The sequence below is a fragment of the Lathamus discolor genome, chromosome Z, assembly GCF_037157495.1.
Source record: "Lathamus discolor isolate bLatDis1 chromosome Z, bLatDis1.hap1, whole genome shotgun sequence".
In the NCBI taxonomy this organism is placed as follows: Eukaryota; Metazoa; Chordata; class Aves; order Psittaciformes; family Psittacidae; genus Lathamus; species Lathamus discolor.
This window is the reverse complement of record NC_088909.1, coordinates 50,090,928-50,118,297: the sequence shown is the minus strand read 5'-3', so window position 1 is coordinate 50,118,297 and position 27,370 is coordinate 50,090,928. Positions and strand designations below refer to the sequence as shown.

Here is a 27,370-nt window from a genome sequence, read left to right as displayed (position 1 = left end):
CGTTGCGCGCTGTGGAGGGGCTTTGGGGCTTTAAGCTGCTGAGGGGCGTCGGCGTCGTGTTGCGGTGCGGCCAGCTGCTGCCGGCCCGGGAGTGGGGCGTGAAGGGCGGGCAGGAAGAGCAGCAGGGGCAGCGAGCCCGGTGGCCGCCGCCCCACCATGATCAAAGCCATCCTCATCTTCAACAACCACGGCAAGCCGCGGCTATCCAAGTTCTACCAGCGCTATGTACGGGCGGGCCGCGGCCGCGTGGGGGCTGTCACCAGGGCTGGGGAAGGGAGATGTGAGGGGCGGTTGTAACCGGGAACCCTCCCGGCCCTGCCCCGCTGCCTGGGGTGAATCGTGGTGGTTGCTGCTCTTCAGTTCAGGGCTCAGGGCGTGGGGAAATAGGGGTGCTGGGGCCTTGTGAGATCTATCGGTAAGGGAAGTGACATTCCGAAAGCTGATTTTCCAGATACTGTTCTTTTCTCTGGAAATTGCCCTTTGGCACACTGAGGGTGGAGGACTCGGTTCTGAATTTGTCTGTGGAAACGCCGCGCTGCCGTGATTTTTAGCCTAATCAGCGTCTCTGATGTAGTGCGGCATGTATCAGTGCTGTGGCAAAGGTGTCAGAAATGCGAAGAGGGGTTTTACAGGATTCACAGGTTAAATAGGCAGAGCCTCTTGGAAACTTTCAGAATACCGTGAAAGTGTAGTTGACATGGAAAAGAAATGTGATGGAATAGAAAAGTATATTCTGTTACTGGGGAGAAGGCAAGTAGCAAGGCAGGTCTGAAAATGCAGCACAAGAACTTGATCTGAATGGAAGTGCAGCCACAGAGAATTGAGACGTGGAAAGAGTTGATGTCATTCAAGGATAAAAAAATTTTAGGCAGTGTTTTTATCACGTAGTGTATCTGCTAGCAGATAAATGAAGCTCTGGCATTAAACCTTGGGCATTAAAACACAAAAAAGACTGATGCTTCCCCAAATTGTGTAAACAAAATATGCTTTTTCAGTAGTGCTATTACTGGCTTGGTTTTATGGCTATATACTTTCAGTTCTGGCTGTTACAGAAGTCATATTTAACTTTATTGGAAGGGGTGTATCTTCTGCATATTGGAGCAGAAATGATAACTGCGACACTTCTGTTTGCACAGTCAGGCTTTTAATTGGAGTAGTGTAACTGACAGAGGTTGTTGCTATGGGCGACTGAATTTGATCCCTTTTCTTTAGAAAGGCAATACTGGGAAATACTAATACTTGTTTTTTAACCTCTTTTCTTCTTTGTCCCAATTCTGGGTTACCAAGCAGATGTCTTTCTATATTTACTCTTTCTGATTTAAAAATTAAAATGGAATATTTAATTTTGATGATAAGCATTGCCTTTTGTCATGGCTTAACTGAAAAGTCCTTGATCAGGGTCAGCATTACATAGCAGCAACTAAGAACTGGTGTGTTAGCATCATTGTTCTCAGACTAAAGCCAAAACACAGCCCTGCACCAGCTACTAAGAAGAAAACTTAACTATCCCAGCCAAAATCATGACACCCTTGTGTGCATTCCCACTCTATTCTTGGTCACTTCCAATGCAGAGCTACAGGAACTTACTAGAGAAGTTGATTGCTTTTATTTATTTTTTTCCTCAGTGTGGAGGTAACTAATAAATGAAGCACTTTGGAAAGGTATACAGAATGTGTATCACTGTGAAACACTTAACTTCCATTGTCATTTTACATTCAAATGTGTCTACTTTTGTGTCTTCACAAAAATATAGCACATGAAACTAAGAAATTATGTGATCAGGTGATTTCCCTAAAGCTTTGTGGTGCACAGAGAGCAGTGCAGTTGTCTTGGTTATCTTTTTGTGTGTGGTTTCAGTGAGACAGGTTTATTTATGGACATTTTGAAACTTATGCATACTTAAATATCAATTGAACCAGTGCTGGAGGAAAATCTCACTTTTTTTTCCTGCAAGTGAAAGCATCCACTTTCTACAGTAGTTTCAAAGCATGTCTGAAGTTGCTCAGGCTATGGTGGAGATATGAAAATTTCATAATATTGGAGAGACTTCCTGTTCACTTGAAGAAACTGTTTTTAGAATTCATTTTTCTTTAGAAGTTTCTTAAAAACAGTAACCTTTTTCTGCAGTTGTTTCTCAATAATGTGTTCTTTTGTGACCTGCAAAAATATCATTTTTGTGCTGAAATGATAACAGTGACATGCAGCTTGTACATTGGCAGATCTAAGGCTTCAGAAATAGTTTGAGGGTGCTATATACTTCGTGTTGTATTTATTAGATGTGCATGGTGTGCATTGTTAATTAATCCATTTTAGCTTGATAGCAAAATGTGTTTTCTTTCATAGAGTGAAGATACACAGCAACAAGTTATCAGAGAAACTTTTCACTTAGTATCAAAACGTGATGAAAATGTCTGTAACTTCCTAGAAGGAGGATTGTAAGTATAAATACTGGCTAGCAAATATAATTACTTCTGATTGTAATATACTTGTTTGTACAGTTCTAATGTAAATGCCATATCACTTGAGATATTTTAATACAGAAAGACTAATATGTTGCACATACATATTCTTTACTAACTGAAGCATACATATACATGTATATACGTATGTATCAATATGAGTTAGGCAGTAAAACTGTTTTTTCTGGGGCAGTAACTGGCACAGTGCCTTATCTAGTGTTATAATTGTTTCAGACACAAGATGGCAAAGAAACAGGCAGATGATACCTAACCATTTTCCCTAAATCAAGCTAGGAATTTCCTGTCTCCATTCAGAAACCAAGATTCTTTCATTAGATAGAGTATGATAGGAGGAAAGCCACACGTCTTCTGTCTCTGGAAGACACACACAAAATATTCTTTCTTGAATCATCATGTTGGTTTTTCTAATGTGGTTTTGCTTTAGTTGAAGAGAAGAAATTCTGAAATGGAAGTGTTTTATTTTGAGATATTCGTCGTCAAGTTTGAACAGTTACAAAACCACCTTCTAGGAAAAGTGGTCACAATTCACAGAGTACGCTCATGGTCTCTAGTTTAAACAGAGATTGTCATAGTCTGTTAAGTACTGTAGTTGTGGAAATTTCTGATAACTGAAAGTTAGTATGCTAATGCCTAAATTTAGTGCAGAGTCAGTTAAATGCTTACCTGTACCATGTCAGATCAATACGATTCCTGATTTTTTTTTTTTTATTTATTATTTTTTTAAACTAAAATAGTTCTCTTCCAACTGCACAAAGGTTGATTCTGTCTTTAGGTTCTTGGAAGTGATTTCAGGCTGGAACATGCTGGCCTGAGTTGTGCAAGTGGAAGACAAGCCATTTGGAGGCTCAAGCTACAAGATATTTTAATTTCTATTTGAGTGAGCCTCCTATTGCTCAAAGCAGATGTCAGTGATCTGAAGAACACGTTTTATGATTTACGTACCTTCTTTGGGAAGGCTATAGCAGAAGAGTGGAAGGAAACACCTGTGCAGACCTCTTATCTTGTTTAGTAACTTGATGATTAGTGAGTCCATAAAAACATAATTGTGTCTGTGACTTTAACATTGCATCACAAACTATTGGTTGTAGTACAGTGTTATTTCTCAAGATACCAAACATTTTGTAGCATGTGAGAGTTACGTGTTCTTGGTTATTAAGTAGTTCATAAGCTTGACTCAAGGCTGTTTCTGTAATCCAAATGCCAGTCTACATTATAGTTTCCTGTTGATGCTCCTCGGAGAAGGGCAGGGAAGAATTCATAGACATGTGCTCTGTTAATCTGTAAAGCAAATTAATCCTTGTATGGTGCCTGTTAGTGTGTAATGGAAGTACATTCAATACTTTTTTTTTTTTTAATGAAACTGCATTATCTGTTTGAATTTATTTTAATAAAATGGTGTATATGTTGATATAATTAATATCCATATGGATAACAATAACTGTGCTTCTGTGATATATGTAGTTTGAGCTGTTTGATACCTAGTATTCTTCCAGTGTAATTATATCGCAAAATTAAAGTTGTGGTATGGTTGGATTTGGGAAAGTTCCAGCCAACCATTAACAATAGGCCTCCTGTTAACTGGAATAACTGTGAGGATTTGCCCAGCTTATCCTGAGAGGCTAACTAAGCTTTCATTTTTTTTTTTTCCTGTTTAGATTAATAGGTGGATCTGACAACAAACTAATTTACCGACACTATGCCACCTTGTATTTTGTCTTCTGTGTGGATTCTTCAGAAAGTGAGCTTGGCATTTTAGACCTCATACAAGTAAGATTTTTTTTTCTGCTTTGTTTTTTTAGTAAGTGAACTTCTAAGTACTTGAGAGCTTCAGTATTTAGCTGTGTTTTTTTCTGTGATACTTGGAAGTGAAGGTGGCTTTCAAACTGTGAACACATATGAAATTGTTTGCAATCAGAAAGTATTTTTGATAGTATGTTTATTTCTGTTTTCTGGACTGTCTTTGAAAAAGTTATTTCCCAAATTGATGAAAAAGGAAGGAAACATTGTTTGGAACTGACTGAAAAATCAGGAAAGACTATCTAGGTCCATCAGTCTAAGCTGTTATATTTTGCAGGGCCCCTATGCAAGTTGAATTAAGATTTTATTCATTATGGTATATTAAAAATGTCACATCAGTAGCTTTCAGTTATTTCCAGTTACAGAGTGTAATCTAAACTTTACTTTAAGGTGTTGAAGCAAATTGCTTGAACTTACTACTAGCTATATTTTTATAGCCCTCAAATTCTCTGAATTAGGGAGATGTTAAACTTCTCTTTAAATTGTGTTGCTTCTTGTACCAGAAATACTTTGATGGATTATAATCTCTCAGTCTTTACATTTATCATCTTTTTCATTACGCCCCAATGTTTAATTATTTGTCAGTATGATTACCTGAAGGAATCAGAAATAATAAGAGTGCTGTTTCTATTTATAGAAATACTTTACTTTTTTCTTACCCATGTGATTTTGTTTATGAGTAGTCTCACCGCAGGACTAGCAGCTGTTCATTTTTCTAGGTCACTGAACCATTTCATTGTAGTAGAAAGTACACAAAGATCAATTAAACATTTTTACTTTCCATTCTGACTCACAAGAAGGATCTGTTTAATTTCTTAGCAATAGCAAGCAAATTTAAATGTACCTCGCACTGGAAAAGTGCTCTCAGAGTTTATTAGTACATCTCAACCTCAGTTGCAACGCAGGTTGGCAGTATATACACATATACATCTACTCAAGCAAATATGTTTTGTCTGGTTTTTTTTGTTGTTGACAAGTGTTGAACCACTTTCATACATCTTTGTTTACTATAGTTCAGAGACAACACAGGTAAGAGTAAGCCATTTGGAATTTGTTATAGATTATACAGATACCAAATTGTTTAAGTAGTTATGTGGAAGGCTAGATTATGATCTCGTGAAAATAAACTGGTGAAATGAACCCAGAACTTAAGGGTTTTCTCTCTTATAAACTGAGTAAGTCTATGGCAGCTTAGATTACATATTCAGTCTGCAGTTATTTTCAGCATAAAGATTTTGTTGTAATACTTAAGGTACTTATGCAAAGGCCTGTTACATCACCATTGGGTCAGAACTGTTTCACAAGTAATCTTGGTTCAAGCTTAATGAATACACTGTATGTGTTGCAAATCATACACTCTGCCTCAGATTTTATACTGTCTTCAAACTAAATGTGTTTGAACAGTTCAGGCAAATTCATGCTGTTAATATTTGTCCATTTTCTTTCTTTTTTTTTAATAAGCACAAGATTCTGTTTAGTTTTGATTAATTGGATGGGAGGTGTGTCAGCATTTGTGCTATGCTTTTGATAGGTTTTGCAGTCTTTTGGATTCAGTGTGAATTAATTCATGAGTTGTAGTTATTTCAGGCTCTTCTCATTAGCCTGTGAAGTGTAAGGTTATAGCGGAGGGAAATTAAATACATAAGAAAATATAACTAGCTGTAGGCTGCCATGTGGAAAAATTGAGTGACATTTAAATGGTACCTAACTAGCCTAGGGACCTAAAAACATAACAGCTGCACATTTTTTAGGAGTTTAGTGCACTGATGTACTTCAAGACACATTGACTCAATAAGCAGCTGAATATGAGATCAGTCTTCCATGAAAAGTTGTATATAGCCTATCAAGGTAAGGATGTTCAGTAAGAAACAGGGAGAGGCATATGACTGGGATACCTATTTTAACAGCAGAAAAATCACTAAATAGTTCTCAGGTAACACTATTAATTTATTTTAGAGTTCAGTGAAAAGCGAAGGGCAGGAATTAAGAATAAAAAAGCCATACCAACCTAAAAAGCCCTTCATGGTAAAGATGGGGTTTTATGTTTTGACATACTGCTCTCTATAGGGAGCTTGTATATATCTGAAAACAATTTGGTATTTTGCTTCATATACTTTACTCTCCAGGTGTGTATCTGGCTTTATTAAAGCATAGTTACTACAAAAGTGTGGGGGGTTTCATTTTTTTTCCCCCACTTTTTTATTTTTCCTTTTATTTTCTTATGTTCCTCTCACCTTCCACTCTACCCCTTTTTACTTCCATGGGGATATGCTTGGGTATTTCTTTGAAAGATTATGATTTAAAAAATTAAGCACAAGGGGGAGCTAGTAATACACTGTGCGTATATTACATGTATCCTTATTTTCCTGCTATTCGACTCCTTTATTTATGGTTCTTTTCCAAGAACATCTCAAGGCTCATTTGAACTGGTGTGTGGAGGGTGTGTGTGTCCCCCAAAACAATTGGTGTTTTTTTTTCTTCTGGATACTGTGACTGCAGCATCTGGAGCTGAAGTACTTAAATTTTATCACTGCTTGCCTATTTCCAGTCTTCTTCCTGCAGTTGGTATCAAACAGCATTGTCCTTGTACGTTCTCCTAAGGTACAAGTAACAGAACATCTCTGGTCATTTGTCTTGCTGTACGTAGTTGTGAACTGTGTAGTTTGTTCTGCTTATCTTGTAAGTTTTTCACTTTGCTCACATTCCTTCTTTATACAACTCTGGTTTTATCACAACTGATTAACAACTCACTGAAGAAGAAAAATCTGCTTTGCTTTGTGCTTCTGTTAAATTATACTGAAGCTTTCACTTACGTAGTTAACTGTTGTCAATGAACCTTACTGTCTTGAGTCTTCCTGCGAAAATGCTTTTTGTTCCTAGTTTAAGTTACGAATTGGTATTCTGGTATTAAAGAATAATCTTTGTTCTGAATGCATGGAACATCAGTTAGTTGTAGTTTGATAATAGTAGTTATAAAAACAAAAGACAGTGATCCTCCTCTCTGTTACAGGAGAATAAATGTAAGTGGGATCTGAGATCAGGGATTCAGATGTGAAAATAATCTTTCTTTATGGATATCCGAAGTAGACAACTGAAAATGGCTAATATTGTGTAGACCTGTTTCATTGGGTCTGCAGACATAAATCTGTGCCTATAGAAGCAGTCCTTTTATCTACAAAGAATGGTGATAAATGGAGTTAAATCCAGTTGGTGGCTGGTCACAAGCATTGTTCCCCAGGGCTCAGTACTGGGGCCAGTTCTGTTTAATATCTTTATCAGTGACCTGGATGAGGGGATAGAGTGCACCCTCAGTAGGTAAGGTTGTGTGCACCTCCCAGGCTGGGTGGAAGTGTTGATCTGCCAGAGGATAGCAAGGCTCTGCAGAGGGATCTGGACAGTGAATCACTGGGCTGTGGCCAGTGGTGTGAGGTTTAATGAAGCAAAGTGCTGGGTTCTGCCCTTGGGCCACAACAACCTCATGCTGTGCTACAGGGTGGGGGAAGAGTGGCTGGAAAGCTGCCCACGGACAAGGACCTGGCTTGTTCCCAGGCAGCTAAGAAGGCCAGTGGCTTCCTTGCTGATGAAATAGCATGGCTAGCAGGGCCAGGGCAGTGGTCATCCCCCTGTACTCAGTGCTGGTGAGGCTGCACCTTGAATCCTGTGTTCACTTCTGGGCCCCTCACTACAAGAGAGACATTGAGGTGCTGGAGCGGGTCCAGAGAAGAGCAGTGAAACTCGTGAAGGGCCTGGAGCACAAGTCTCATGAGGAATGGCTGAGGGAACTGGCTGTATTTAGTCTGGAGAAGAGGATGGTTCGGAGAGATCTTACCGCTCTCTACAGCTACCTAGAAGGAGGTTGTAGTGAGGTGTGGGGATCAGTCTCTTCAAAGTAACAAGTGGTAGGATGACAGGAAATGGCCTCAAGTTGCACTGGGGAGGCTTAGATTGGACATTAGAAAAAAATTCTTCACCTAAAAGGTTGTCAAGTACTGGAACAGGCTGCCCAGGAAAGTGCTTAAGTCACCATTCCTGGTGACCCAAAAGATGTATAGATGTGCTGCTCAGTGACATGTTTTAGTTATGGGCTTGGCAGTGTTAGATTAACAGTTGGACTTGATGATCTTAAAGTCTTTTCCAACCTAAACTATTTTATAATTTTTGTCAGCAAAACATGGCTTCTTATTTCTCTGAGCCTAGACAGTTTGAAATCTGGTTCCTCTCAAAGACTAAGATGGGATTAATAAACCATGTTGGAAAGAGAGAGAATTGAGACCAAGTGTTTAACTTCCATATTTCTGCCTTAGGGTTTGAGGTTAGTATTGAAAAAAAAAAAAAAAAAAAAAAAAGAAAAAAGACATACAGTGACAACTAAATAAAAAATATTAAATGTGTATTGTGACAAAACAGTCTTGAAACAAAACTGAGGTCAGAATTTCCCACAAGTTGCATCTTACTTATTTGTCATTAATAAAGCATATGTTTAACTTAGAGGTCTTGACATCTCATCCGAATAGGAGTTATCCCTTGCATAAAGGGAGCTGTGCTTATACCTCTTTAGGACTGGAGTCTTGTCAGTACTTGCCACAAGGACATTGTGTTGAGTGAAGCATTCAGGAGCTTCACAAGTGCAAGTACAATCGTATTTTCATTATCAGGCCTAACTGAAGTCTGGGATGCAATTAGTGAACCAATACTGGCTGACTGCCAGGAAATCTGTCACAGAAGTACCAGGAGCAGGGTAATGTGCATTTCATATCTGGCAAAGATCATCAGTGGCCAGGCTTCAGCAGTTGCTTTGATTTTTCTGTTTTCTGTGCTTATATTCTAGATTCAGAGAAGGGTTATTTGCCTGGGTACAAACTGCTGGACTTTTCTAAATTTATTTGGTGGTATGTCTGACAGGATCAGCAGGTGTGACATTAAGACAGTTAGGACAGCTACCTTTTCCCTTGGTTCATCCTGAATTCAGCAGGTCTATAAACCAGGCGAAAGCTGCTGTACTGTTACCAGGAGCCATAATGCTGACAAACTTGCATGATGCTGACAGTCTTATTGCTCATGTGTCTCTGTATGGTGAAGTAGTTAACAGTAGTCTGGTTAACCAGGAGATGCCTGCAACATAGTAATTGTTAAAAATAATAATAATGAAATAATAGCTGATTTTTGTTTAATAATTGGGTTGGATTGGGAAGGAACACTTCGAATCACAGCTGAGAAAACTGTACCATAGATGATGCACCTATTGTTTAAAACTCTGATTTTTAGCGGTGTTGTAACATAAACTGACTTGTGCATACAGTTTTGCCCTCTGCAGAGAACATACTGTTGGCGTAATAATGTTAACCACATAATTTTTATAGATGCCTTAAATGCCCTAAATCTGCCCTGATGAAACTATTGAGTTTCTGTTAAAGTTTGACCTCTGGCTTTTTTTCCTTTTTGCAGGTATTTGTGGAGACACTAGACAAATGTTTTGAAAATGTCTGTGAACTGGATTTAATTTTCCATGTAGACAAGGTACTGTGGTGAACTCCTGTAATACTTCTTGTCAAGTAAAATGCTTTGTTCCACTGATACTTGGTATTAAACTCTTCAGTGAGTCCAATTTTATTGTCAAATCTAGACAGTTTCAACATACTATTTTTAAGACATGAAAGCTATGTTTTTCTGAGGAAAAATAATGATATGGGAGAATTGCATGGTGTTACTGCACATATAATTGTAAAATTGGAGACATCAAATATTCTCAGAATAGGACTTAGTTTCAAGAAAAAATTTGTTTTGTTTATGGTTAAGTATTATATTACTCACAACTGAAACTGTTACAGGGCTTCCCAGTTAAGGCTGACAGTTGCCTTTCAGATGCTGTGATTATGTAATTTAAATGCTGTGTGAATCTTCCTCTTCTAAATCTCAAACAGGCATTGTGTCTTTTTTCAGCCATTCAGAACCAATCTTGTTTGAATATTGCCAGTTATCAGGAACAAGTGGTTTATTTATTAAGCTAGTTTTGAGAAATGCTAATACTAAAAGAATTACTTAAGTAGTCTTTTATTTAAAAGGTTGTTGGAACCTCTTGGATTATTAATGTAAAAGGCTGAGAATTAGGCTGCATCAAAAGGAGTGTGACCAGCAGGTAGAAGGAGGTGATCCTGCCCCTCTACACTGCTCTCATGAGACCTCACTTGGAGTATTGTGTGCAGTTTTGGTGTCCTCAACATAAAAAGGACATGGAACTGTTGGAACAAGTCCAGAGGAGGGCCATGAGGATGATCAGGGGACTGGAGCACCTCTCGTATGAAGACAGGCTGAGAAAGTTGGGGCTGTTCAGCCTGGAGAAGAGAAGGCTGCGTGGAGACCTCATAGCAGCCTTCCAGTACCTGACGGGGGCCTATAGGGATTCTGGGGATGGACTCTTCATCAGGGACTATAGTGACAGGACAAGGGGTAATGGGGTAAAACTTAAACATGGGAAGTTTAGACTGGATATAAGGCAGAAATTCTTTCCTGTTAGGGTGGTGAGGCATTGGAGTGGGTTGCACAGGGAGGTTGTGAGTGCTCCATCCCTGGCAGTGTTCAAGGCCATGTTGGATGAAGCCTTGGGTGGTATGGTTTAGTGTGAGGTGTCCCTGCTCATGGCAGGGGTGTTGGAACTAGATGATCTTAAGGTCCTTTCCAACCCTGACTATTCTATGATTCTATGAGAATTGAATATACAGAATTTATTCCTTTGGTTGCATTTTGTGCCTGCTGTTCCTTTCTGTGCGGTCACCTTTCCCCATCTGTGAAAATTTTATTGCATCAACAGCAAAAGATGCAAAAGGAAAGTAAGACAAGAATCAGTAAGAGTGAACTGAAAACAGTAGCAAGTTAGGTATCTGAAACAAACATTTAGAACTGACTCAGTTTGTTTAAAAACCAGGAAGTTCTCTTGGAAGAAGCGTTTGTACCTTGACCAGACAGTGAAAGGCAAATGACCTTGGGTAGGTGTTTAAACTGATACCATGCTCATGACAAGTCATTAGGATTTCCAGTCTGGCTGGAACGTGTTGGTTGGTTCCAAAATGAAATATTAAAATACAGAAGAATTTTAGTGGCTCATACGTTGGCTTCAGAGCGTAAAAACCCGCAATACTGCAATCATTTTGTGGCAAAGATTTTGATCTTCAGCTGCAGAATATTTTGTCTTCTATGCTGTTCAAGCTGTTACTCTGTTGCATGTTTCCTTCAGTAGCATTCCTTCACATAAGTATTAGTTTATGAGAAACATCTTTCTAATAAAATATAGAGAACTGAGGTGCTTCAACATGTTAAATTTCTTGGAGAATATTTTACTTTGTATCAGATATGAGTTTTTTGTTTTTTTTAAAAAAACTATTTGTCAAAGGGAAGCTAAAATTTGATTAGATGTTTAGGCTAGAATATTCAAGCTCTGAAAAAAATGTGAAGCCTAAATACTAATTATATACTTTAGCAGAAGCAGCCCATTTCCAAAATAAAAGATGAATGAAACCTTGAGTCAAGAATTTATGTAAGGATTGTTATTCTTTCTCCTTAGTATTTATTTGATTCTTAAAGCTATACTCAGCAGCAATAGGCAGAAAGGAAGAGCCTCTCTAAACACAATAATTGTATATTTATACTGAAGTACACTAATGATTTATCAGGGAAACAACGCTTAAATTTTGTTTTTGAGGTATGGCACAAAAATTGTAAGTGTGGTGGTTTTTGATACACTACTTGCATCTCATCTTTAGAATTGTTTGACTTCCAACCCTTGGGATTCTGTGATTCTGTGATTTGGAGATTTACTTCTATCCTTGATCCACAAGGAAATTGCAAGACTATCCAAAATAATAGCAGAATTATGCCTTGAAGTGTCAGATTGTACAGTGTTTTTATTTCAAAGTAATAAAGTAATAAAATGTTCCTTGTCCTTAGAATTGTAATGGAATTAAAATATTACACATTACATATTATCTCTCAATTTTCACTAGAAACTGTATGAAAGCATGCCTTAAAAAAAAAAAAAAAAGCTTAGATAAAGTGCAAATGCAGACTCTTATAGTAGAGATAAGAATCATAGAATTATAGAACAGTTAGGGTTGGAAAGGACCTTAAGATCATCTAGTTCCAACTTCCCTGCCATGGGCAGGGACATCTCACACTAAACCATACCACCCAGAGCTTTATCCAACCTGGTCTTGAACACTGCCAGGGATGGAGCACTCACAACCTCCCTGGGCAACCCATTCCAGTGCCTCACCACCCTAAGAGGAAAGAATTTCTGCCTTATATCCAGTCTAAACTTCCCCTGTTTAAGTTTTAACCCGTTACCCCTTGTCCTGTCACTACAGTCCCTGATGAAGAGTCCCTCCCCAGCATCTCTATAGGCCCCCATCAGGTACTGGAAGGCTGCTACGAGGTCTCCACGCAGCCTTCTCTTCTCCAGGCTGAACAGCCCCAACTTTCTCAGCCTGTCTTCATACGGGAGGTGCTCCAGTCCCCTGATCATCCTCGTGGCCCTCCTCTGGACTTGTTCCAACAGTTCCATGTCCCTTTTATGTTGAGGGCACCAGAACTGCACACAATACTCCACACAATTCTCCAAGTGAGGTCTCATGAGAGCAGTGTAGAGGGGCAGGATCATCTCCTTTTGATGCATCCCAGGATACGGTTGGCTTTCTGGGCTGTGAGCACACGCTGAAGCCAGCTCGTGTTCATTTTCTCATCAACCAACATCCCCAAGTCCTTCTCCACAGGGCTGCTCTGAACCTCTTCTCTGTCCCACCTGTAGCTGTGCCTGGGATTGCTCCGACCCAGGTGTAGGACCTTGCACCTGGCATAGTTAAACTTCATCAGGTTGGCACCAGCCCACCTCACAAGCATGTTGAGGTCCCTCTGGGTGGCATCCCTTCCCTCCAGCTTATCAACTGAACCACACAGCTTGGTGTCATCGGCAAACTTGCTGAGGGCGCACTCAATCCCACTGTCCATGTCACTGACAAAGATGTTGAACAAGACCCGTCGCAACACCCAGTTCCTGAGGGACGCCACTCGTTACTGGTCTCCAGCCGGACATTGCGCCATTGGCCACAACTCTTTGTGTGCAGCCATCCAGTCAGTTCTTTATCCACCAAGTGGTCCACCTATCAAAATGATGTCTCTCCAAATTAGAGACAAGGATATCATGTGGGACGGTGTCAAACGCTTTGCACAAGTCCAGGTAGATGACATCAACTGCTCTAAGATTCATGAAGCAGGGCTTATATCCCCATGTCAGGGTTGCAGGGAAGAGGGCTATGTAGACATATCCTTTTCATTAATGTTCCCCATATGGCGTATGTAGTTCTACAGTTTGAAACCTAGTTGTTAGTCCTAAAAGCTGAAACTCCCTGTTCGTGGTGTAGCTCAGGTATGTTACTTCTCCTTACAAGCCTAGTCTTCATACCTGTGGTGGATGAGCATCACTATGTCTCTTCCTGCATAGATGTAGCCCAAAGTAGTTTTTACGCATCCATTCATGAGCAATTTGTTTAATCTTGTAGAGCCTGCTCCTTAAAGGTATTGCTGCTATGGATTTTAATTGGAACTCCTGTCCATAGTCCTTGGATAGAAACCAAGTCCAGAAAGAAAGAATGAAGGTGAAAGTTTCTTCTAGTATTAATAAGTGAAGTGGTATAGCTGATGAGTTTGTAGCAGAACTATGAACAAGAAGATACTGGAAAAATGAACAAGAAGTTATTGGAGAAATGAACATCAAGTTGTTCATAAATGGTTTTAAATAAACTGCTACCATTAAGTGACTTACAGAATATATGTTTCTGTATTGAGGAATCCGGGTATGATCTGTCCAGATGCATTAAGACCATACTGCATTTTTAAATTTTCTTTTGGTCTTTTTCAGGTCCATAATATATTGGCTGAAATGGTCATGGGTGGAATGGTTTTGGAGACAAACATGAATGAAATTGTCACTCAGATTGATGCTCAAAATAAACTGGAGAAATCCGAGGTAAGAGTGATGCACTGTGTGGTTTCTAGACTTAAAAACATGGTTGCAGTAAATGCGTGCTATCTAATGCTGTTTGTCATTCAGTAGTAAACTATATACAGCTGCTTGCTTCTAATGCTAAAAATTAACAATGTATCTTTAGGTTAGGATGTATCTTTCATCGTAAGTAATAATTGCTTAGAGTTGCTGCTGCTTAGTTCTTGCTATTTGTGTATAATAGCATTGTTAGCCATTATTATTGGCATACTTCTGTAGTTCTTTAACTTTCTCTTGAAGAAAACATTTTATTTCCAGTGTATTTATTACACTGGAGTAGTGACTCTAACACTTAAATGAAAATAGATAAAGAACTAAAGTGTGTATACAAAGACTGTTTGTCTTTGTATATTCCTGTCTGCTAGAATGTTTCTAGCACCTGAAATTAGTTGCAGCATATTTAGTGTCACAATAATAATATTGCAATGAAAAACAAGAAATTGGACTGAGATGGACTAGATAGAATTTAAAGCCCAGTTTCAGACCTTCAAAGTAAATACGAATTCTTCCATTTTGGTAATCTGAACATTTGGTCTTCAGCTGACTGGATTTGAGTAAGAAAGTGGTACTCTGTGTATGCCCATAGCAGTCTGAGTGGGGGTTACTCACATAAGTTGTGGGAATCCCTTTTCAATTCAACAGTTGTTGAATTTGTGTATAGGAAAACCTTAGACTAAAAAAGGGTTCTAGAATTACTTTAGCTATGACAGAATATTACTGTTCCTTTAACATCACTAGGCACCTCGTGTAACCCAAAATATTACTAGTACATTTTAGTTTAGTTTATGATTAATTCTTACTGCTAAGAGCAATTCCACAGAAGAACACATCATCTGATTTTTGAAGTGTAATACTCAGATATCTGAACAAACCTTTGCTTGAATTGGAGACTGTTTCTAAAGTTGAAGTCAGCTGAGTAGATTGAAATACTGCAGGTCACATAAATACAAACTAAATGACATTTTAGGACAAAACCCAGAGAACTTCCTAATTTTAACTTCAGTGCAACAAAGAGAGAAATGAATTCTTCAGCTTTTTTGTGGTACAATGTATACTGTTCTCCTAATTTTGCAATTTTTTTTCCTCCTAGTTCTTGTAATTTTTTGCAATATTTTAATAAATTCTGTATACATATATTTTTCTTTATTTGATGGAAAAGTAACATAGGGTCACAGAAGCTGAACTTACTGAGCAAGTATGTTCTACCATGTATTATGTGCATATTGGTTTTACCTGAAAGCACTTAATTAAGGTATTTATTCTTAATTATGTGAATTCTGTTACTAAATCAACTGTAGACCAGTCTCTAACTACTCATCTGAAACACATCAATTCAGTGCAGCCAGCTGCAATGCTTGCTGTTTTCCATTACTCATCAGTAAGTCATTCTTCTTTAAGATACTTTTAGTATAAAAATAGGTGGTAGAAGATACAAAAAAGCCCCGTGTAGTGTTCAGAGCATATGCAGGGCAAGTAGCAATCTGTTCCTTTCCATTCAGCAATGAATTATAAAAGGTAAAGAAGTAGCAGTAATAAATTAAATCACTTGGTGACTGGGATTGAGTGGAGCATTTCACAGTCTGCTCACCACAAATTTCTTTTTCTTAGTTCAGTGACTCTTTCTTTTCAAGTTTAACAGTTGAGATACTGTTATGCTGAGATACTTCACAGTACCTGGTAACTATTTCCTCAGATCATTAATCATTTGTTTCATGTATATTCACAGAAATTTCCTGATTGCTATTTCTTTTGCTTTTGTCTTTCTGATCAAGATTGTAAGTCTTTGAACATGTCTTTCCTGAATACGTATTTTCAAGATACAAGCAAATCCATTTTGTGTAAATCAAAATCAGTAATAATAATATTTTTGAATGCTGGTCAGTGAGAAATCAAAACTAGTGGATCTTCTTAGTTTTCTTTAATTTAAAAGATTATTTTAAAAAATGTACTAATTATTATTGATACAGTCTGTAGTTCGCAGGGCTGCCACCTAAGCCACAGCACTCTCACTTTTGTCTGTTTGGCTTGTTAGACTTTTGTCTTGCATCCATAAAATAGCTGCTTTAAGGATAATTATCTTTTCTTTTATAGTTGAAATGGTGAAGCTATTGTAACTGAACTATGTTTTCAGAAATGAATTTTTTATTGTGCTCACCTGGCTTCCCATGATATACAGAATTTAGCCCTTCGAGATCAGGTATTTGTTTAGTTATATTATCAAGTTTCTAAACAGGCTTTCAGTTAGAATTCAGTGAAGAATTTTGAATGTATTTATAAATTCACAAATAGTTGAGCAAAATTACTAACTAAAAACAATTTTAATGCTTTCAACAGAGATTAATTATATAAACCATGATGAGGGAGTCCCTAGCTTTGATTTCTGATCCAGCTTTTACGTTGCTTGGTTGGGCTACGACATAAATTCAATTTCTACCCAGAGAAATGTTGTCTTAAATGCATTTCCCTACCTTTCAGTTTAGTCTTTATCTGTGAATGGATTTCTGGTCAATCCTCCTAAAGCTGAAGGATCACTGTGATTAAGGGAGGGAATTTTTGGGAGAGGGGTCATTGGGAATTTATCCAGAGCCTCTGGAAGTATTATAGATAAACCTGGGCTACCTCTTCTCTATTTGGAGTGTTCAACTGCGTGTGATTTAGACTTTTAAGTTGGACCTCATTTTTTCCGAACCTCCTGATCTTTTCTGGCTCTTTCCGTTCTTCTCTCTTGCAGACCTTTATCTTTCAGTCTCCCAGACAGGACAGGTAGACAAAGGTATTGCTGACTTTTAGAAAAAATGTACTTTTAACAAAAAGGGAAAGCAAAATGATGTCAAAGGCAATAAATTATGTAGGCCAGACTCAAAAATTATGTGTAAAAATACCCATACTAGTCCTTGTAGCCTACTTTTTGTGCTAGTTTCTTCTTGTAGTTCCCTCATCTTTTTATTGGCTATAGTGTATTTTACTAGCTTTCCATTGACATCATATTTTTTATTTTATTTCTCTTCCTGCATTTTAGAATTTAACTTTTCTTTTTATCATTGTTTGAGAAACAAAGGAATATAAACTTGTATGAATATTTACAAAAAAAAAAAAAAGGCAAAACTAATCTAAATAAAAATTGAACACACAGATAAAATATGGTGTGATGACATAATAGAACTAGCTTCCTTATTGGGAGAATTTTGTACCTGATAACTTAAAATAGACAATATGAACCTTTTTGCTTCACCATTTAGTGTTTCCAAATGTAAACAAAGAACTTTTGCCAGTTTGCAAAGAGAGGTGTCAGAATAAGTTTCAGGGAAAACAGACATAAAAAAAAATGAAACAAAACCAAAGCAAATTAAAAACCCCAAACCCCAACCAAATACCAAACCTAACAAACTCAAATAGTTTTATGCATACAGAATAAAATTATCAGTGCAATTTGTAAAGATCTTCTAACCTTAAGTATATCAGACATAAAATGAGAAGGGCTGTCAGCATGTACTCAGCTTCAGATGTATATTTGCTGCCCTTGCAGTCTGAATCACTGGATTTTGCTTTAAGATATCTTGGTAACTGCAGTCACTGAACATGAATATTAATAAGGAAATGAAAAAGGAGAAGGAAAATGTATTTTTGAAGTTCAGTTTATGGTCATTGTACCCCGTCATTTGCTGTTTGTAACATTTAGTTCAGCTCACCAGTTCGAATGTCAGTCAATGTTAATTGCAGTACTTAAAAAATAATTTCCACTCATTTTAAGTATCTGTGTATTCAAACTACAGGTATCTTAAATAGCTGGAATCTTAAGCAGATGAAGTTTACTTGATTTATGAATAGCTTTGCTCTTTACTTTTTACATGATCTAAGATAAGGTAATGTAGTACCATCAAGATTTAATAACTATAATTCTGTAATTGGATTTAGTAGCACTAAGTTGTAAAGTGTTAGCTAAGAATAGTTTTGGGAAGTATGAAACATTTTACCTAAATTTGAAGTATGCTATAGCACATGAAGAAAATCAAGCAAATGACCTTCCTCTGCCTAATATGTCAACACTTGTAACATACAATCTCTATTTCGTTGTAGCAGTAGGGAGCTTGATTTCTGTTTTCTTTTTATTATTTGTGCAAAGCTGATTTTCTTTTTTTTTTTTTTTTCTGTTCTGCTCACACATACTCTTCTTTTATTTTTGGGTCTGGCAATGAAAAACAAACAAACAATTAATCATTCCCATCCATTACTCTCTTTGTGATTCAAGTGCTTTAAAATTTCTAAGAGTATGTCTTAAGTCTTCTTATCTGTTTGGCCTCATTTTGATATACTTGCAGACTTCATTTTGTTTTTTCTCTAATTATGTTCATTTATTTAACTTCATAAGCAGGGGACATGATCATTCCTTTATATTATGTATTGCATCCTTTCATGGTTTCATAACCCTGCTGCTTTGAAGTCATACTTGTTCTGGAAAGAAGCATTGGTATGAAACACCAGCAGCAGAAGGTCCTAGTACCTCCAAAATACCTGGAAAAGGGTGGCTTATTTTGCAAAGCGTTAGCCTTCATTATTTTGTTTTCCAATAGGTTGTGTATTTTTATATGTTTATTTTAGGGATAGCTAGCTCTGTGTAGAGTTGTTTGGGATGGAGGTTTGAATATTATTTTTTTTATTTGTAAATGCATATTAACTAAGTTTGTGATGTGCAGTACTTTTTTGAAATTATCTGCATTTCTTTTTAAAGAGTAAAATAATGTGTCTGAGATGACTTTCGTAAAAATTTCTTAGTGGGGCATTATGAGAAAGGGTGATGATGAGAATTAAGAAAATGGATTCCTGTAGTGATAAATAATGACTTAAGTAAACAGAACAGATCATGGTGGCACTTGGTAGACTAGGACCAGTAGAATGAAATTTCTGTTATTAAAAGTATCTGTTTCAACCTTTAAAACAGGTTTTGTTTTTTTTTTAATGTAAATGCCATTGCTTTTTCACAGTGAAAGTATATGAGCATGTTTACATGCATTTTTTACAGTAACCGAATCTAAAATCTTAATACACAGTGTGTAACCTCCAATAACAAATTACATTGAGAATACAAAACAGCTGTGGCAAAAACGTGGTGTTCTGTAGTACCAGCTGTATGCAATTCATACTGTATTTCTGAAATTTTATAAATATGTCTTGTCTTAAGTTTCAGTTTCACTTGCTTTAGTCGTTCGCTTACTGTGGCAGACAACCATCATTCACTGCATGTTTAAAGCTTGCTATGTATTTTGTTTTGGTTTTTTTTTTTTTTTTTTTGTTTTTTTTTTTTTTTTGTTTTTTCAAGTGAAGCAGTTTTTTCTTTGCACCTCACCAATTTACCCACTGAGTTACTTTACAAGAAAGGCAGTTGAAGCTCGTCCAGCTCAGTGTTACAGTGGTGGCTCTTTAATCAGGTACCTCTATAAAACTCATTAAAGGCACACTGGGCTGGAAGTACTTCTTGGAGTAACCTTGTGTTGGTTGTAAGCACAGTTCACTTTCTGTAAAAGAAATTATAAATAAATGGAAGACTGCATACTAGTTCACTGTTGACATGCTAAAAAGGAGTGCTAAGGTATTTGTATAATTATATTTTGTTTGAAATAATGTATTAGTTATCCAGTTTGGAAGTTTAAGTACTTTTCAGTCATTTTATCCATTAGACATTTTTATGAGCTGTTTGTTCTCTCTTAGAAATACTGAATGTGACTATTGTGCTTGATAGGGTTGATGTTAGTTGTGATAAATCACATTCTGCTATGCATATGGACTTACAAACCCACTTAATATAGAGAATTACAGGAGAAGGGAATGTAATAGTTTGAAAATCTCTACTCCGGCATGATAGTGATATGATAGTGAAAAACAATCCCAATGGCAAAAAAAAAAAGAGGTAATCTGAAATTCATTGTGCTTTTGTCAGGGATCTTTGCTGATCCTGATCCAGAACTCTCCTCGTGAAATGTGACTGATGGAAGCTGTGACTGTATAGGGGGTGGAAGGGTCATGTCAATTGTGGTATTTTAAATAATTCTCAATTGTGTTTCCATTGTATCCTATGCCATTGGGGTGGGAGGCAGGGGCTAAGTCTGTGTAAAGAGGATAGCTGCAGGTAGGTAAAAATAATGGCCAGTTATGCAAAAGCTTTTATTTGTCCATTAAGAGTAATAAACTTCCATTAAATTAGGGTAAGGAATCTCCATACTAGTCACCTAGAAGGCATCTCCGTCCTGAATTGCCAGCCATGCCTGTTTGTGTGGACTGTGTCCATAACTTAAGATACTTTGTTTCCCATTGTTTCAGTTACAAATTCATTGCTTTTGTTAATACTTTATTAGTATTCTCATCTTCTCTGTGGAAAACAGTTTACATTGCCCCACTTTTGGTTTTGCTTACAGATCTTTTCAGAAAGTTGCTGAATACAGAATTTAAAGGATAGGACCAAATAAAAAAGAAACTAATTTTTATTTATTTATTTATTTTTTAATCTGGAAATTCTTCACTGAAACCTCTTGGTTTCAAATTAGTACTTCCAAGTTCTCAAATATAGAAGAACAGTGCTGAGCAGCTTGGTATCTTCTGCACTCTTTTTTAATAGATAGAAATAAATTGCAGTGTCTCATACTGCTCCTCTAAGATATTGCAGATTCAGGTATGAAGATTTTGGATACTTGGATTTCTTAGAACTTCTAGTGTTAGGTCCAGGTTTTCCCCTTCATGAAGGTACAGCAAACGAAACAGCAAGTGAAAAAGTGAATGATCTGATAGACCTGATGATGTTAAGGGAAACCAAGGAAAAAGTGTCTTTGAAAAATACCTTTTCATACCTTTTTAGTTTTACTTAGTCTGTACTTCTGAGAGCCAGTAATTTGGATTATGTCAGGGCCAAAGTGAGAGCAAATTATTTGGTTGCATTTGAGATTTAAGATTTCCTGAGCTTTCTCCTCTACCCTTACATGCCTTACCCAACTCTGGCATTTCTCATATACAAGGGTTTGGCAGGGGGGATGTTGTAACAGATGATTCATGGCTTTCTGGTCTGTGTTCCTGGTACTGGGAATCCTCCTATGACTAAAATCTAGGGATTTATGATGCTTTAGCCTTTCCACATGATATAAAAGGGTTAGTTCAAAATTGGAAACTTTAATCGGTTTTATTTTGACTATGGGTTACATTTTTGAAGGGAGAAGGGAAACAGAAGGTACGATTTTAAGTGGAATTCTTATGTTAATTTGACCTTACATTTATTTCTTGTAAAGAGTAGTAAAAGGGAGAAAATACTATTTTTGGACAGCCTTTGAAAAGTAAGAGTTGTTATCTGAGGAGAATAGTGCAGTAGTGCACATGGGAACCACTGCAGAAGTCAGATGTACTTCTCAGTAATGATACCCGGTAATTGCAATGAATTTCAGTGGAAATAAAGACTCTGGAAAGGTTATACTTTAAGCAGTAGTCACGTACTGACGCTATTTAACAATCAAATATGACTCAAACTTTTCTGGATTTTTTTTTCTTTTGCTGTATTCCTTGTTCAGAATTATTTTATCTGCAGATGCTCTCAATCTTTGACACTCTTACAATAGGACCATTTCTACAGGTTTAGTCTTTTGTTTAGCATGTTCCTGTTTGTTGTGAATTGTTCCTTTTTAGTGGGCCTGCAAGGTGCCACACTTTAGAACCATAGCAGTTCTGAAAATAATTTTTTGGTGTTTATTCTTTCTGAATAGTTTAATCCTACTTTTAAAACATAAAAATTAAAGTTAATTTTTTACATATTCAGGTATCTTAGAATATGATGTAGTTTTCTGCAAATAAGAGCACTGTTTTGAAAATCTTCCAGGATTTTTTTTTCTTTTTTTTTTTTTCTTTCCACAATAAGAACAGAAATTATGTTTACTGTTTTGTGGACAGCCTGAAGTAAAACCACACAGCTAATTCTAAATACACAGAGAGAAGCCGAACTTTCAGGAGAAACATTTCTGTACTTACTACTACTTTTTATACACAGTATCAAATACAGTACTTAATGATAGGCCTTTTTTTTAATAGTCCTTGAAATAACAAGCTTTTGAAGAGGTGATCTTCATCAGCAACAGGGAAGGATCTTGTCCTGTATGTCTTCAGACCTCTGAGCTGTAAATCATTACAGCTGAATGCTGTTTGTTAGCATTTCAGTAATATACCTTAGTGTGTAAACTTAGCAGTCTTTTTATCTAAAAGGTAGAACTAAATGGGAGTCAGTAATGAGATTCCTTCTATATTGCAAAACTTGCGTGTTTATGCAGGAAGACTCTAGTTTTAAATAGAGACTATGCACAGTAGAGGACTTTAATACAAAATAGTTACTTCAACGTTTAATTTGGCATAACCAAGTTATTTTGTCATGTTCCAGTGTGCCTGGGGGCTGCAGGTATGTTAGCCTTTAATTTGATACTGTGGGATAATTGATTACTCCAGTTGGTCTGTAGAAATTATCTCTCTGCATGCTTTTTATTAGCCACAAAAGCAAAGTATTTATCCTTTTCATTTTAACAACCATGAAATACCATATATGTATACACCCATATATATAGTCATTTAGATAAGTAGTATGATTCAACTGACATTCAGTAGCTCATTACTTTGAGGTTATATATTCTGAACCTATAACCAACATTAATCAACTGTCAGTCATCTGAACTCTTAGAATAGGTAAGAGAAAAGGCAGCATATGGGATATACCTCAAGGTTGTCTGTTCTGTAATGTACATGTTACACACGCTTGGATAAGCCTCCTGTTCCTCTCCACATACTTTTCCATCAAGTTGACATTACATGTTTTACCATATAAAAAGGAATGTGTGACCTGTTTTCTCCTTCTGGTTTAATATTTCCAAATAACCCATTTCATTCCAAACACAATTACCATCTGGTCTTTATAATTGTGTAACCATGGAAATACTTGAAAAGTTGGTTGTCTGTGTGTATTGCTTGTGAATTTTCTTGTGACCAACTTTGCCTGACTTGCATTTTTCCTCACTTTATACACAGGCTGGTTTAGCAGGAGCTCCAGCCCGGGCTGTTTCAGCCGTGAAGAATATGAATCTGCCAGAGATCCCAAGAAATATTAATATTGGTGACATCAGTATAAAAGTGCCAAACCTGCCCTCTTTTAGATAACATGGCTACTCCAGGTAAAACCAGGGAAGAAATGTAACAGAGATTTACCACGTAATTGTTTACTTAATAAACAACATGTCTAACTTTTACTATTTGGATAAAATTCAAGGTACTGTATAGACATAATTTGAAAATCTGTGTGGAGTTGAATGTTGCTTTTGTCTTGTTTGTGAAATTAAAGGAAATGGGTAGTTCCCATGTGATTTCCAAATTACATTCCTGTGCCCTTGTAAGGCATATCACTGTGTCTCAGCTGCTGCAGTATTTTGGGAAAGTATTTAAGATGTTCTTTACTTTGTACAACCTATAATGCTGAGGTTTTTTATATGTTCACTGAAGTCTATAATTAGTGCATTCCTTAACAATTTCTGCTGTTTGTCATGACTATCTAAGACTTCAGTGCAAATGTTGCATGAAAACGTCAAACTCTTGTCCAAGTAAAATAATAAACTGGACTTCTAAATACCTGTTTGTCCGAAATCTACTCTTTGCAATAAGTCATGTTATTTCCTATTGATGGAGCCAGTTGAGTATATCTAAATGCTGTTATAGCAGGCATTAATGTTGTAGCTTAATCTCTGAAGGAATTACATGGGGATATCGTGTTGAACATATTGCCTCTTTACATTTCTCACAAAAGCTGTTCATCATTATTCTGAAGGAAGAATTGCCTTTACTGAAGATCTGATGACTTCTGTTTACATATAGATGTTGAGAAGATACTTACACAATCTTTTAGACTTTCTGATGGTCTGATTTGTTTTGAGAAGATTTCTGTGTGTTATGTGAAAAGTACAGAATGGGGTGAGAAAATTGGGCAGCTCAGAACTGTAAACATGAGTGTTTCAAGTAAGGTGATAAAGGCACTCTGGAAAGATAAATGAGAATACTTTAATAGTGCCTCTGTGACTGGTGATATTTGTGATTCTGTAGTTTGAGAACTAGATTTATAAGATGCTTAGTATTGTTAAGACCTCAGAAAATCTAGATGCAATCACCTCTGTGTAAGTTGCTCAGCTCTTCTACTCTTCTGTGATTTAAGAAAAAGTAAAGCAGGTAGTGCTTGTTTTTTATAATCATGCTTTTAAGCTGTGTGTGATGTACAAGTCTGTTTAAATAAACAATAAAAATATCATTGACATACCTAAGGATTCCTGTAAAGTTTTCTTCTCCAAAACATTATGCACCTAATGTTGTGTATGAAAATGCAGTAATAATATCAAGAGCAACACATTTCAGAACTAGTCTGACAGGCCCTGTGTTACTTCAGAAATTTGGATTTTGTGTAAATCAAGCATTCTTTGAGCTGAATGTTAAGACATATCCCGTAGGATAAACTTGGAATCACATCACATTTTCTGTTTGATCCATAGTAACTATTGCTGGTTCCTTTTGAGAGATAGAAATAGAAATTACTTATGAAGTAGAATATCTGGTACAATCCAAAGAATTTTAATCTATTTCTTAAGGAGGAGAAAAAGAAGCTTCATATGTGTTGTTCGTACTACATTTAAGAAGCATCAAGTAACACTATTTTATAAATGTTTTTGAAAAACAAATTGTCCTCTCCATATCTCTTGAAAATTAACTTTCTTAGTTTGAGGCTTCAGGAAATTTCGGGTGGGGTTTAAGTAGAAAACTTTCTTATTTCTACTGAGGAAATGGGGAGAATGAAACGTGGCGTTTTTCCCCCTATGGAGTATTTTTTAGTATGCCCAAGTTAGACAGTTTAGCTAGTACTAATCTGGAACTGTTGTCATTTACCTGCTTTTGTAACTTTCATTTTTCTTCTTAATGCATAGACCATGTGACATTCAAAGTAAAGGTGCTGAAAATCTTCTGCACTGTTCCCCCTTTGAGGCTTTAGTTAGTGCTGCTGCCAGAATGGTACTCTTACAGAGAGTGGAGCGTTCTGGCTATTTGTGAGAGGAGCTCACAGTTTCAGAAATTCTTCCAAGTTTCACTTTTCTCCCTCTCTTCAGATTTGTAATCTTATGTAGCTAAAACTTTGTTCCTTGCAGAGAAATCTTGTCTGAATTTGCTTGAATCAAAATATTTTCCCAAATCCTTAGAGAAAATGTCTGAGATGCATCTTGACATGAAGCATATTTCAGATTCATTTCTCACCTCTTATCTAAGAAAGCTAAGCTTTCATTCATTTTTCTGAACTAGATCTTAGTAATTATGACTTTGTTTTAAGCTGTGTGTTTTGCATTAATATTGTTTTCATTACCTTTCTCCTACCTGACAACATGGCTTCTGACAGAAAGGATTCTTCTCTGGACAGCTCGTAGAAACCAGACTTTTCAAGAAGCTTCTCTGTTTCTGGTTGGTTAATGCAGGGCTGTGGCTAACAGCTGGAGCTTCCTTATTCAGAAAATCCTTGGATGGGAAGAAATTCTTTGTAAGATTTTCACAGTAAAGCCACACTGCTTTCAAAGAGAGATCTCTCACGTGCAGAAGAGGTACCATAGAGAAAGCCTGAATGGTGGCTTTCTCTTTTTTTTTTAAACTTAAATAAAAAGAGGTGGTATGAGAATGTGGGCTTCCTCAGGGTAGCTGAACCTATTGGCCACCCCTCTGCCAGGGGACTGTTTTCAGATTGCCATATGATCTTCAGATCGTATCTTTTTACCTTATCATTTGGCACTGGCAGGCCTTAAACTAGTCAGAGAAAGATGGGATTCTTGATTGATAGAAGTTACAGAAGTGGTATTCTAACTCTGCCTTCTAGGGCTTCATTTGTATTGCAAATGTTCGGAGGTTTTCCACAATGCTGATTTGCTTCTATTCATCACTTTTGGGAAAATGATACACCTCTTGAATTCTTTCTATTTCTTCAGTGTCCTCTTAACTAGTGCTTGGGATTTAAAATGGAAGTTAGCTATGTGCTGCAAATGATTAAGCTCCTGATTATAAATTTAAATGTTTGAATGCTTTTATAATCACCCCCCCAATCCTTAATATACATTTATGTGTGTATATGTATATATAAAATATCAACCTTTTGCACTAACTGTTGTTAAAAAGAAGAGGTCATCTTGAGTCATCCTTCAGCTGCAGAATCCAAGCAACTAATTTGCAATACTCCCATCTCCATAGGGCCTGCCTTTTAGTGACATTCATGAGGGTGCCAGCGTGTGTAAATGAATCATTGACATCCATTTTTCCTAACTGGGTATTTCTTAGAACTGCAGATGAAACATTATTAAACAATAGCTGAGACTATTTGGTATGTATGGTACCTGAGATAACACATCATTTATTGGTTTCCCACGTTAGGTTTTCTTTCCTGTTCAATTCAGTTTCCTGCTAGTGAAATTCTCTGGGGCAGAGAATTTCATGTGATCATGGCATGTGATCACATGTGATCATGGCAACTTAACTGAAGTAAGTATTATCTGTACTACTTTTTGATACTCCTTGATAAATCATGCACAGAGATAATTTTAAGGAGACTTTGTAAAATTAACACAAATTAGCAATTAAGCTTTCAGGATGTCATAATATATTTTTCCTACATTTCTTCACACCTCTTGCTTCTGTATTGTCAGAAGGTCCCTGTATCACATGTCTCATTATTCCACAAGTATTTTCCACATTTGTTTGTATTGCAGGGATGCAGGGTGAAGTACCCTCTGGAAGCAAGCTCAAGGTTTGAGTGTCGTGTCTGTTTGGATTGGTTGTCTCCAAACTGTGACAGTCTCATTATGAATTTTGCCTTTCAAATTCAGAGATATTTATTGTGAAACTTAGTAATGGGGAGAAGAGTAAGTCTGCTTCGCCTGCGAGAGCAACTGCCAGTTCTGGCAACTAATTTTTCTGTGTTGGAAAGAATTCTTTTTGGGGTACAGATTCCCTCTCCAGTATT

General features: G+C 36.9%; 1 protein-coding gene across 2 annotated transcripts; it reads left to right on the top strand.

Moving 5' to 3' along the window:
• Window position 1: 1 nt before the first annotated feature.
• Window positions 2-24,642, top strand: AP3S1 (adaptor related protein complex 3 subunit sigma 1). 2 transcript variants are annotated; one of them, XM_065661799.1, is made up of 7 exons: window positions 2-225; window positions 2,344-2,435; window positions 4,136-4,247; window positions 9,723-9,794; window positions 14,185-14,292; window positions 23,371-23,513; window positions 24,140-24,642. In XM_065661799.1, exons 1-6 carry the CDS (start codon window positions 157-159, stop codon window positions 23,497-23,499), a joined length of 582 nt encoding a protein of 193 aa, XP_065517871.1. In that variant the 5' UTR covers window positions 2-156; the 3' UTR covers window positions 23,500-23,513; window positions 24,140-24,642. The 2 variants fall into 2 exon arrangements, with proteins under 2 accessions (XP_065517871.1, XP_065517870.1); XM_065661798.1 differs by having other exon boundaries at window positions 23,371-24,642.
• The last annotated feature ends 2,728 nt before the right edge of the window (window positions 24,643-27,370 follow it).

Excerpts from the sequence above, each read along its gene's own strand:
- AP3S1 (XM_065661799.1), top strand. The coding sequence starts at position 157 with ATGATCAAAGCCATCCTCATCTTCAACAACCACGGCAAGCCGCGGCTA. Across the intron at positions 226-2,343 it reads CCAAGTTCTACCAGCGCTAT|AGTGAAGATACACAGCAACA; the intron begins GTACGGGCGGGC and ends TTTCTTTCATAG. Across the intron at positions 4,248-9,722 it reads GCATTTTAGACCTCATACAA|GTATTTGTGGAGACACTAGA; the intron begins GTAAGATTTTTT and ends TCCTTTTTGCAG.